This window comes from Chelmon rostratus, chromosome 22 (genome assembly GCF_017976325.1).
Source record: "Chelmon rostratus isolate fCheRos1 chromosome 22, fCheRos1.pri, whole genome shotgun sequence".
In the NCBI taxonomy this organism is placed as follows: Eukaryota; Metazoa; Chordata; class Actinopteri; order Chaetodontiformes; family Chaetodontidae; genus Chelmon; species Chelmon rostratus.
The window spans coordinates 15,152,762-15,164,789 of NC_055679.1; the positions used below are offsets into that span (position 1 = coordinate 15,152,762).

Genomic DNA, 12,028 nt, shown 5'->3' on the forward strand with positions numbered 1-12,028 from the left:
AGGCATTCAGACAGACAGACGTACGGTCGGACAGAGGGAAACACACACCGCCATGGGCTGCTGTAACAGAAGGTGCGGGCTGATAGCCGGAGCTGTGTTCGGGGCGTTGGTGGCCATCCTGGGAGGCATCCTTATCCCAGTGGGGAACACCATCATTGAGGACACGGTGCAGAAGGTATGGTGCTCGGTTTCACCTCTCGGTTGGAGGACGGGGTGGGACGGAGGGCGTGAATGCGAGTGTGTGCGTGGAGATCAAGGTGAATCAGGAGGAACGAGAGACGTGCATTTCGGAAAGCTGCTTCGACAAGAAGCCTTGCTTTCATCCATCAGGAGATCAGCATCTGTGATTTTTTTTTTTTTTTTTTGGCAATGTAGAGAAAAATTGAACCGGCTGAGACATTTTTTTTCTATCAGAGCATCTATTTCATGTGTCAATGGGGGTGCTGGCCTGCTGGCAGTCTTGAGGCATGTTGTAAATAGACTGTCTGTGTTTCTGCTGGGTTTAGGAAGCCGTCATTGAGGATGGGACCACGGCTTTTGACAACTGGGTGTCCGCGGGGGCAGCGGTGTACAGGCAGTTCTTTTTCTTCGATGTGAAAAACCCATTAGAAGTGGTGAAGTACGGGGCGGCTCCCGTGGTGATTGAGAAAGGACCTTACACGTACAGGTAAGGCTGAACAAACACAGGAACGAAAGCATCCATCACATTTGTCTGATGATCTCTTCTTAAGCAACATTAAACGTCTAACTAAGACCCTCCCCCCCTTCAGGACGAGATATCTTCCCAAAGAAAACATCATGTTCTACCCGGACAACACCATCTCCTACCAGCTGCCCCTGGGCGCCATCTTCGAGCCATCCTTGTCAGTGGGATCAGAGGACGACAACGTCACCACCATCAACCTGATTATGGTAGGTGAGCATCACCCCGCTCTGCGGTGATTTGTGACAGTGGCTGCACCTCGGCCCCAAAGCCGAGAAACGCCACGCCAATTCAAGCTGTGCTCATTTTAGCGGCGGTTGCGGCTGTTTTGTATTGTCATAGAGCTAAAAACTAAGGTTTTCACAAGTCAAGCAAGGATTAGAGAACAATTGGTACAACAGACACTTTGCTTAGCAGAAATACAACCGATTTTATGGATTTTATGAACTTCGAGCCCATCAGATTTATCTTGGCCCATGGAGGGTCCCGATACCCGGTTTGGGAATCAGTGCACTACGTCATGAAGAGTTGTTTGAGAAGGAGGACTCCTCACTTTGAGGAATACGTACTGGTGGGACTGGTGGTACATGACTTGAGGTGGACATTAGCAAAGGCGCAAGATGCTACACCGTGTCTGGAAATTATGGACAATCGGGAAGCCATAATCAAATCTAGTCTGCCTTTATTTATGGGTACAATGTGTGTTCTCTTCAAACGTTGATAAGGCTCAAATGACGAGTGTAAGCATTTCTAACCAGAGTTTATTTGCAAGTAATTATGTCGTACAACAGTCATAAAAGAAGGTTATTTTCCTTATCTCCGCGGCCAACCGCAGCAGTTGTGTGCACAGCAGTTCTGCATGTTTTGCATGTGTATCATTAGAAACAACACCGTTCCCTTTTATAATTGACGTCATCACTGATGAAGAAATGACTATTTTCTGAGCTTTTCCAAATATAATGATAACTGTTGCTGTTTTTCTGTATTTTTTTTTTTTTTTTCAGGGAGCTTTGCCACAATTAGGTCACGGTGGGGTGCAGCTGATAATGACGCTGACCAAATCCTCCTTGTTCCAGCGCCGTACGGTCAAGGAACTGCTGTGGGGCTACAAAGTCTGGAACCTTGACGTTGGCCTATTTACAAATGTGAGTAAACAGATATTCAGACATAATAATCATACAAAATCCACCCAGAAATGACACGATTTGATCAGTTTATGGAATGAAATGTATTTCCATTAGTACAATGATACCTATGATGGCAACTACACAATCTTCAGCGGAAAGGATGACATCTCTAAAGTGGGAATGATTGACAAGTACCAGGGTGAGAGGTGAGTCCAGTTCTGAATGAAGTGAAATGTGTCATTGTGATATTTTAGGCCGTTGAATTGACTTCGACATGTGACAATTCTGTGTTTTTTTCATTGAACACCACAATATTTTAGGATGCCGAATCAAATGTTGCATGTCTGACGAATTTAATTCTAACCAACAGGAGTTTAAGCTTCTGGAACAACACGTACTGTGACATGATCAACGGGACAGGTGCGGCTCTTTTTGTAAAAAAAAAAAAAGCTGAATGACTTCTTTTTTCTGAAGCACCTCCTATGATTCACTTTCCGTCTCAAGATGCAGATGAGCCTCCTGTCTGACTCTGATCTCCTCTCCCCTGTCTCTCAGACGCGTCCTCATTCCCTCCCTTTCTGGACAAGTCGGAGCCTCTTTATTTCTTCTCGTCGGACATCTGCAGGTGATGAAGAGTGTTGTTTTGTGAGAGCAGTTTCATCTGATCCAGTCTGACTGTGTTTCACTGACATTAAGTGGGTCAGTGTCAATGATGGGAGTTGTAGCATCTTAATTTGAGAATGGACCTTTCTCTCAGTAACCACTAGAGGTCAGACCCTTCCAATACCAAAACTATGGCCGTGCACTGGAATAATTTTCTGGATGTAATGCCAAAGATTACTGGGTACATGAGCTGCTGGAAGATTTCTGAACTAAACTCTGTGCGGTTTTGTCTTCAGGTCTGTGTCAGGTCATTACCAGGAGAGCCTGGATCTGAAAGGGATTGAAGTATACCGCTACACCCTGCAGCCAGACACCCTGGCTGCCCCTTCGGTCAACCCAGACAACCAGTGTTTCTGCACGGATCCAGAAATCATGAAGAACTGCACCTTGGCTGGAGTACTGGACGTCAGCGCCTGTCAACAAGGTTTGCGTTTGTTATCCAGTATCGACAGGAAATGAAGGCACCCCCGAACTTTCTACTGTTTCATCTTTCTGCTCAGCAGCTCGGCATTTTAAGTTGTCTTTGTGTCCTTGCTATCTGAACAGGCATGTCTATCTACATCTCTCTGCCCCACTTCCTTCACGGCAGTCCGAGTCTGAGGGAGAACGTGCTGGGTCTTAATCCCAGCGAGGAGCGCCATTCCACCTTCCTGGATGTGGAACCTGTAAGAGCTCGTGAAGTTTCACTTGTGTGACGTTTGATTTTTAGGGGCGGCAACTCTGATGCCAAGTTTTTGTGCTATTTTTTTCTGTCAGACAACTGGCTTCACCTTGAGGTTTGCCAAGAGGCTTCAAGTGAATATGATGTATGGACCGTCAAAAACCATCACGTAAGTTGTGCTTCACCTTTTTTTAATGGGAAAGTTTCTGTTAGACAAGAAGATTGAGACCACTCTTGTGTCTGCGTGGTAGATGTAAAGCTGGCTATCTTAGCTTAGCTTAGCATATAGACTGAGAGCAACACAATCTGCCATCTAACACCTCCAAAACTCACTAAACAACATTATTTATATATTTTTTTCCTTAGTTCATTCAAGAAATAGTTGTAAAAAAAAAATTGTGTTTTTTTATGGGGTTTATGTTTTTAGTTTTATTGGAATGCTAAACTAACCGCTAAGATAACATGCTTCATATTTTCATTTTATTTGTATAGATTATACTTTTACGTATTAATGAGGCAAACCTTTGGACAGAGTATTTCTTCTTTGGTATTTCTAGTCTTTATGCTAAGCTAAGCTAACCAGCTGTTGGCTGTGGCTTCATACTTGCCATCCAGATATTGGAGTAATATTAATCTTCTTATCTAACTCTCGGCACGAAGCTGAACAGATGTATGTCCCAAAATGTCGATCTCGTCCTCTAAAATAGTCTGCAGTGCAGTTCTAGCCATTCACCTTTGCTGCACCTGATTCTCCTGCCTGTATCTTTACTGCCCAATAAAGGCATAAAAAGCAATGCTTGAGACAACACCATGCACTGAATGCCAATTAACGGCCTCTTTCCCTGCAGGGTGCTAAAGGAGATCAAGGATTACACCATATTCCCTATTGTTTGGGTGGATGAGGTAAGATGGAGCCCTGCAGTAGCAAAGCGCTAGCAGCCTGTTAGTTTGGGGTGCACGATAACGATGCTATGTCTCCGTCTATGTAACCAGACGGCTTCGCTGGATGACGCGACGGCAAACATGTTCAAGAAGGAGCTCCTCTCCCGTGTCGACATGCTGGGGATAATACAGAAGGTGCTGATGGGCGTAGGCGCGGGAATCTTCCTCCTGTGTCTCATTGGCTACTGCGTGGTGAGGAGGAGAGACAGCCAAAGCAAGCTTGCGTGAATGAATCACGCGGAAGTGTCTGTTGTGCACAGTGTGTTGAAGCTGCTATGGGAAATCATACCTTTTGCTATACGTAGACTTGCACTTTGTCGTGATCTCAGTGTTATTTATGTCACACCTCCTTTGATACCGAGGGAGGGGGAATACTATGACTGTGAAGCCCAAAAGCTGAATTCCTTGCCACGTATCGTTTTAATTGCAAACACTGTAACATTAAATCAATCAGGGATTAAAGGGAGAGCAGGTGGAGAATCCTCTTAGCTGTCAGGGTGTCAATCTGCACAGAGGAGAAATGAGTTAGCTTGATATTCTATGAAAAAAAAGCCATGAATCTAATCTTACACAAATGTTCATATCCGTTGCTGAAATACTGTCTTCAAGATAAATAAAAGCTGAAAAGGACTTTTTCATTGGTTGTCTTATTCTTAGTAGTTCAGAACTTGTCTACACCCCCCTTGGTCCAAAATACAGCAGAAAATCTGCATTTTTTTTTATTTAAACGAGCCTCTGCAGCCTCATGGGTTTGATCCTGCTGTTGGGTCTGAATCTGACAGGTCACACATATACAGGAGTGTTTCATTGGGATTGAAACAGACCCCTCGAGGCGGTGCAGTCTGGGGGTATCTCAGGTGCTGCCCACTGATCTCCTCCGAAGCCTCCACGTAACATTAAAGCCATAAATTACCCAAGTTGTCAAAATGCATTCATGTGAGTGTACGTGTTAATGAGGACAGCGCCGGAGTAGCTGTTTCCAGCCTTTGTGCTAAGCTAAGCTAAGCTAACCAGCTTTTGGCCGTAGCTTCATATATACTGTACAGACATGAAAGTGGTGTTGATCCTCTCATCCGACTGTCAGCAAGTGAGCAAATGAGCATTTTTCCCAAAATCAGATTGTGTCAACAGTGTGACTGTTCCTTTAAAGCAATATTAATATATGCAGTAGCATAATATGCCCCACTGCGGAATCTATTAGAGACAGAGGGATGATGTATTGCTCAATAACACAAGAAGAAAGTTCACATTTTGAGAAATTACACTAATAAAAACGTCCGGCAATAAAATGCATGATCTTTCTGTAAAACCGAGATTCATCCGTACAGATTTATTCAGGCTATCACGACATTAATAAATAGAAATACACGTTTCATAACACTGAAATTACACTGAGCTGAAGCTGACGCGATGCTGGTCACACAGTTTTATTCAGCGTGGAGCAGAGATCTGTATGAGGGAAGGTACAGCTGGAAAGTCTTTTCTCAAAATGAAAATAATACTGTAGTATATCTCTGCAATTTGCAGATACAGTCGTAGCTGGTGAAGTATGATGAAATTATATACACAATGAAAACATTTCCACAAAACCGGGCACCACATTAAATTAAAAAGGATGAAACGAACAAAAAATACTGTACACAAGCAACAAATAATCTCTATCTACATTAACTACGCTTCGGAAAAAAAAAGTCTATTCACAAATGATGTACCTCACTGATTATTACTGAATTAAAAGTGTCCACTTTGTCATAAACAATGTGGAAACTGTGGATCCAGAGAAGGATACTGTCATGTCTCAGCATCTGCTGTACCTCATCATGTAAACTCCGTATTTCCAGCTTGTACTAAAATGTGCGTATCTGCTAATTTGGTTGCTGAAATCTAATCCCGGCACGGATTAAGAGACTCCTACGTTACTCATGAATTTCTATAAACATGCTTCTGTGCAAGAAACAAGGGACGTACGATATGATATGCAGCTGAATTACAGTGAGGCACATTCTCTTGCATGATGTACGTCCGAGTAATGGGAATAAATACAGGAGAGATGATGTGAGATGTTTGCAGCTCACACTGACATTTTCTACTATTACTTCAGCACTGCATGTCAAGTTTGGCCTTTTAAACTAATCCATTTTTAACTCGCAGCATTGTAACACAGCACTCTCTACGGGGACGTCGTATGAACAGAGCTGCTGTCGATCAACCCACTTTTAATGACCCTGCATGTCAGCTCACTGAACAGAGACAATTTTGTTAGTTCAAAGTAAAAATAGAAATGCGAGCAGGACCTAATAAAACACGAGTGTAATACACAGAGAGGGCACTCGCCAGCCGTGTTTCCATCAACGGATTTTTATGCGCATTTTAAAGTATCGCGTTAGAAAAGGTGGATGAAAGCTGGTTCTGGTTCGTGTATCTATTAATGTGCATACTGGGAGGCGGAAACACCTTTTCCCATTAAGTTTTGACGTTTTTGACTTACATGACTGACGAGCTGTTTCCACTCTGAGAGGAGAAGAAGAAGAAGCTGCTGCCCTTCATTTTTCTCTTGTAGATCGCCAAGGCGACTGGTTGTGTTTCTTCTTCAGGCTTATCGGCAGTTGGCTTCACAACCTCTACTTCTTCTACTCTGTTTATTACAGCCATGCGTAATGTTGCCTATACTGCCAACTTCTGACAAGCTAAGCTTTGTGTAGTGTAGTTTATTCATCTATTGATGGAAACGCACCTAATTTGCATGTTTTTCTTTTCTTTTTTTGCGACATTTCAAAAGTTGACACGTGGATGGAAACACAGCTACTGTCAAACATGCATCCGTCTCCCTTTTTGTCCCTTTTCAAATCACCTTTATTTACCACCATGACCTCCTCTTTTTGTGGACAAACCCATTGAGAGCTCAGCAAGTCCAATTTCCCCTCTAATATCTAAGATATGACAATATCACAGCTGCATCTCGTGGTGAATTATTAGCAATATCACCTGAGACCACAGTTCATGAGTGGCACTCACAGCAGGGCCACTTCGGTTTGTGATGAACGGCTTGTGGGTGCCTGTGAGTGGGTACTGGTGTATGTCACAGCCATCTGGTCACAGTGCCTCATGCAAGAAAGAGAGATATTTGCGAATAACAACTCCCCGCGCCCACCTCCTCGTTTGACTGTGCTGCCACAGTGCAGCTCTGCAGTTTGAGATGAGGGTTGGAAAATGAGGATCTGGGTATAGAAACAGAGGGAGGTGTGTGCGTCAGTCTCTGCAGCAGCCTGATCCCTGTGTCAGACCTCCGGGAGGTGATTGCGGCGGTTGCGGCTCTTCCTCCGGTCCAGCAGGGGCTTCAGTTTGGCCAGGTCCCCCCTGAGAGGTCCAGGCGGCGGAGGCTGCTGCTGCTGCTGCCTCTGCTGCAGGTTCTGGAGCTCCTTCCTCTCTTTGCAGTACTGTTGGACGGCCAGGCTCTCCGCAGGACTGAAGGCTGCCAACAGGACCTTCGGGTGCAACGAGCTGGCCCAGGCCCACGGCGACTGCTGTTTGTCCGTCAGCATGCTCACCATGGCCTCGCTCAGCACTCTCAGGCGGATCTTGGCGACGGTGCGTTTGAAGCTGTTCTCCGTGGTCAGGCAGTAGTAAAGGCCCTGGTCGGACAGCTGGACGGAGCGGATGAGGAGGCCGTGCTCCGTGGAGAGGACGCGGTCGCTCAGCTTCACCTGTGGTTAGCACAGTTAAGTCGTGTCATAATGCCATCCACATGGTTTGGAAAATATATCAATCTATACAGACAGGTGAGAAATCGAAGGAAAAGCACGAGTATTTACTAAATGCAGGTAAAGAGGTTTGATGAAAATGTTGTGTGCTATGCTCTGAACTTTGCACCACAACCAATCAATGACATGACAGCTCCTTAAAAATAAAGCCAAAACATCTTCATTGCCCCCTGGTGGCTAAATGCAGTATAGGTCGTACACCCCGCCTACTCCATGTTAGCAGATGGGACATGGGTCAAACAAAAAAATCTAAGTAAATGTAAAAATTCTTTTACGCAAAAAATCATTTCTGTCGTTTTAGGTAGTTCTTATCATAAGAGTTAATTCTGATTAGTTTTAGTTTTAATGATCTATTTGATGCTAAGAAAAGGGGGTGAAAAGTCACAATTGACGCTCACCCTAACCTGCGTTTGAGCTCGATACTGAAGCTCCACCCCAGATCCAAATGACGCCACCATTCGGTGCCAGTATCCGGGATAATTTGGCAGCATTATTTTGTTTTTTTGTGAACATCTTTATTTACAGTCATTGCTTTCAACCAATTCGAACAACCACGTTTTTAAAAGCCCCTGAAACACCAAATGAGGGAATATCTATTGCTCATCCCTCCAGTATAATTCCACCTGATGCAGATTTTTCCTTTAATTTATCGAATGCTAATATCACATACTGTCCAGAAGTAAAAAGAACTAATTAAGACCTGGTGTCCTTCTCTTTCCTCTGTGTTGTATATACTACTGTGATTTTCTTTTTCTAAAATACTCAGAAAAAGGCAAGCCGGACTGTTTCATTCCACTCTTACTTCCTCTGTTATTGCTGCACTGTTACTGTATTCTGATCTATGCCATTTGTATTTAATTTTCCATTTGATCAAATTTTTAAAATGTATTTTCTGTATCTTTGTTGACTTTATTCTGTTTTTTTTTTTTTTTTTTTTTTTTGCTGATTGTTCTGAATGTCAATCAAACATTTTTCTTTGCCAGTGCAGAGCCCTTTGAATTGCCTCTCGTACTTGAAATGTGCTATATAAACAAAGCTCGCCTTGCCTTTATTTCGGTTTCTGTGGCGCGTTAAAGATGCACATGCTTAACAGGAAAGACACATTTTCTGAGGAAATTTTACACATGGTTGCTGCTGAAATTTTGAAATAGCTAAAATACTGACAGATCAGAGTATAATGACTAAAAGAACTCCAGAAGGGAGTCAAAGCGGAGGTGCTGAAAGAAGTTGAAGCGCCTTCGTCGTCATCAATTTAAAATAATAAGACTAAACTCGTGCTTACGTCCTTAATGCAACACTATTTAATCCTTTTCCACTGACTGCTTTAAAATCAGCCAGGCCTTAGTTTGGAAAAGACTCCAATGATTACACACCATAAAAGTAAAGTGATTCATTTTAAGGCCAACTTCTATTCTCATGGGGAAACGGCTATAAAACGGCCATTACTCCAAGTCTACTCCAGAGGGGCCAGAGCCAAATCCATAAAAGACGTTTGTCTGCTCTCTCAGCTTTATTTAATCTTTTGCAGCCTTTCGAAGGGTTAAAGGGCTGTCAAATATTTGTAAAATGTTTCCCCGCTGAGAATCAAGCCATTAGTCAAAGGTCTTTATAGTGTTTGATCATTATCACTGCTCATTAGGACGCTCCGCTGCCAGTAAGCGTTCACTGTGGCGCTCCTCAGGCGAGACAAGTCCTTATCAAACGTGTGAGCTCATATGATCGCATGACAGGTTTGGTGTAATATTTAACTATGTGAGCGGCTCCCTATAAATCAGAGGAATGACATTAATCAGTTTGATCTCTGAGGGATCCGTCTTGTTGCATACGAGCAGGGGCGGGCTGTGATCTTGACCTCTGACCTCTCCGGACGTCAGACTGACCTCTTTCCTCCTGTCGTTGTCCCTCTGAATAAGCCAGCGAATCGAGGCCTGGGGAGACTTGGGAAGACACTCCAGGAAGGTGGTGTTGTTTTTCACGCTGTACTGCGTCATCTCCACCGCGTTTCTGTAGGCTGTCGCGCGCACACACACACACACACACACACACACACACACAGAGTCACTGGAGTCACCTCAGCCTCAGACTGGCTGACAGACATAAACCCCACAGATGGACTCAAATCTGTCTGAAGTCCCAACAGTGAGACTGAAATGTTGACACAAAGCTTAGTCCGACACCTGCAGCACAACCAAACTCCACCCAGACTTCATCGGTTTCTGCAGACTAACAAAACAGCCTCTAGTGCGTCGGACCAGCTCCGTTTCGTCTCATTTACTGTGTCGTTTTTGTTGCGGCTAAATGCTTCATCACTCAGCTGGATGTATGACAGGGTTCTGACTAATTAGTGGTAATGGCCATATGGTTGGTTCCCCAAGCTTGTCTTAATTTAGAGACGTAAACTATTCGCGGAAATGGAGCACTCTGGGGAGCGAGTCCTCTCCTCTCATTAAACCGCACCCTGCCAGTCGACGGCGTGGCTTTTCGTGAAGGATGCTGTCGTCGTACCTGCGCTCACAAACAAGCACGAACTCCCCCCGGAGAGGCGGCAGTCGCAGCTGCAGCTTCGGCGCGAACAGCCACAAGCATCTGTTCATCCAAATGGTTTTGCAAAGACAGTAAATTTGTCTCTGTGAATGTGAATCTGTTGTGGAAGTATGTCGGACACGTCGCTTGTTCGGTCAATATTCAAAGTTGCATTACTTCACTGCAAAAAGCAAAATCTAAGTCGGATGAAACGTCTTAAATCAAGGCAATATATGCTTGCTTTTTGTCTGTCAAGGCAGACCAGGCAGTTTTTATGTGAGGACATTTCAACTGTTCCAAGCTTTTTTGTCCTTAATTCTAATATAATAACATATTATAACTTCTTTCTGAGATTTTATTAGTGGTTCTGAGAAAGTTAATGCTAAAACTAGACCTTACTGAAATGTTAAGCTGTTTGACTGAAACTAAGTACAAAACGGCTTTGTCGACACCTGAGGGCAGCGTAAAACAAGCTGAAACCACAAAATTCACACATCATCACCTTCTAAATTTGTTAAGTCTAGCTTGTTAGCAAACACTAGCCTATTTGCACATCCTCTCGCATGTAGCAACATCAGCGTTCATTTGGAATTGTGTTTCTGTCCACCTGATGAACGTAAGTTGAGTATTTACTCTTGTTTTGGCTCTGTTTTGGTCTGCACCAACTTGTTGGAAAAATGTCTGCAGGCTGCTTTTCTTCGCCAGCTACTTGCTTGTGTGGTGCTGGACGGGTGGCGTTCAGTGGGTTTTCTTTGCTAAAAACAACTGCCTGCTGTTGTGAGGTTGATGACCGTTAACTGCCGGTTAGCTAAAAGAGGCTAAGCTGCAAGGGAAAATGCAAAATTGGGTAAATTCACGGTGTGCTTGTCCCTATGAGCAACACCTTTCACACTCCACATAGTCATTTGATGATGCTGCTATAATAATATTCACGAGTGCAGCTTTAATTACCTTTTAGGTTGAATCCTCTGCACTGAGTGAGAGGATTTCCATGCATAATGTCCTGCCGTCTGCTTCGCCTAAAAACAAGGACAGAAAATTCAAATACACACCAGCTCACCAACACATCTTCATGTTCATCATAGTAAAACTGTGGCGGGGACAATCGGTGCCAGAACAATATGAGGAAAATCTGAGTGTTATTCCACACAGCGGTGAGCACGCATATATATAACAGCCTGAGGAAAAGAGCACGTAAACAGCCGACACATTTCAGACACATTTTCTGCAGGAAAAACAGGCGCCGAGCTTTTGTTCTGCGACCAAACTAAACTTGACCTGCGTCTGACTGGAGCGTCGAGAGACAGGCAGCTGGTCCTTAAAGAGGCCGGAGAGGTGAGGTGTCGCTCATACCTCTTTGTCTGTGCTATGTCTAGACAGAAGGGAGGGAAACAACAGAAGCAGAACCGGTGACACGGCTTCCACTGAAGTGTGCTGAAGGGTTCCAGTTTTGATCAGCAGAGAGCAGCTCTTTTCTGTTCTTGTTTAACATAGTGTCACATTCAATATGATGGCCGTGGCACACACTGATGAATGCTGCTGTGGTTGTCTGTTGGAAACCCAAAACCTCATTAGATTCTCATGGGAAATATGGCAAAAATTGAACGCAAGTGAACAGAACAGAAATACTGTATTCTATACAGCAATC

The 12,028-nt window shown here is 44.0% G+C and overlaps 2 protein-coding genes across 2 annotated transcripts in view; one reads left to right on the plus strand and one right to left on the minus strand.

The window, feature by feature from the left end:
• Window positions 1-52: 52 nt before the first annotated feature.
• cd36 (CD36 molecule (thrombospondin receptor)) lies at window positions 53-4,655 on the plus strand. Its single transcript, XM_041964119.1, has 11 exons — window positions 53-175; window positions 507-667; window positions 771-912; window positions 1,945-2,036; window positions 2,201-2,250; window positions 2,386-2,455; window positions 2,730-2,917; window positions 3,040-3,158; window positions 3,250-3,323; window positions 4,003-4,057; window positions 4,148-4,655. The coding sequence occupies exons 1-11, from the start codon at window positions 53-55 to the stop codon at window positions 4,322-4,324; spliced, it is 1,251 nt and encodes a 416-aa protein (XP_041820053.1). The 3' UTR covers window positions 4,325-4,655.
• Window positions 4,656-5,507: 852 nt separating this feature from the next.
• Window positions 5,508-12,028, minus strand: part of sema3c (sema domain, immunoglobulin domain (Ig), short basic domain, secreted, (semaphorin) 3C) — a 35,399-nt gene continuing 28,878 nt past the window's right edge. The window contains exons 15-17 of the mRNA XM_041964412.1: window positions 11,332-11,399; window positions 9,738-9,868; window positions 5,508-7,800 (exon numbers count right to left, since the gene is read on the minus strand). Of these exons, the coding sequence (XP_041820346.1) occupies window positions 7,375-7,800; window positions 9,738-9,868; window positions 11,332-11,399 (625 nt within the window). The 3' untranslated portion in view covers window positions 5,508-7,374. The remainder of the gene's footprint in view (window positions 7,801-9,737; window positions 9,869-11,331; window positions 11,400-12,028) is intronic.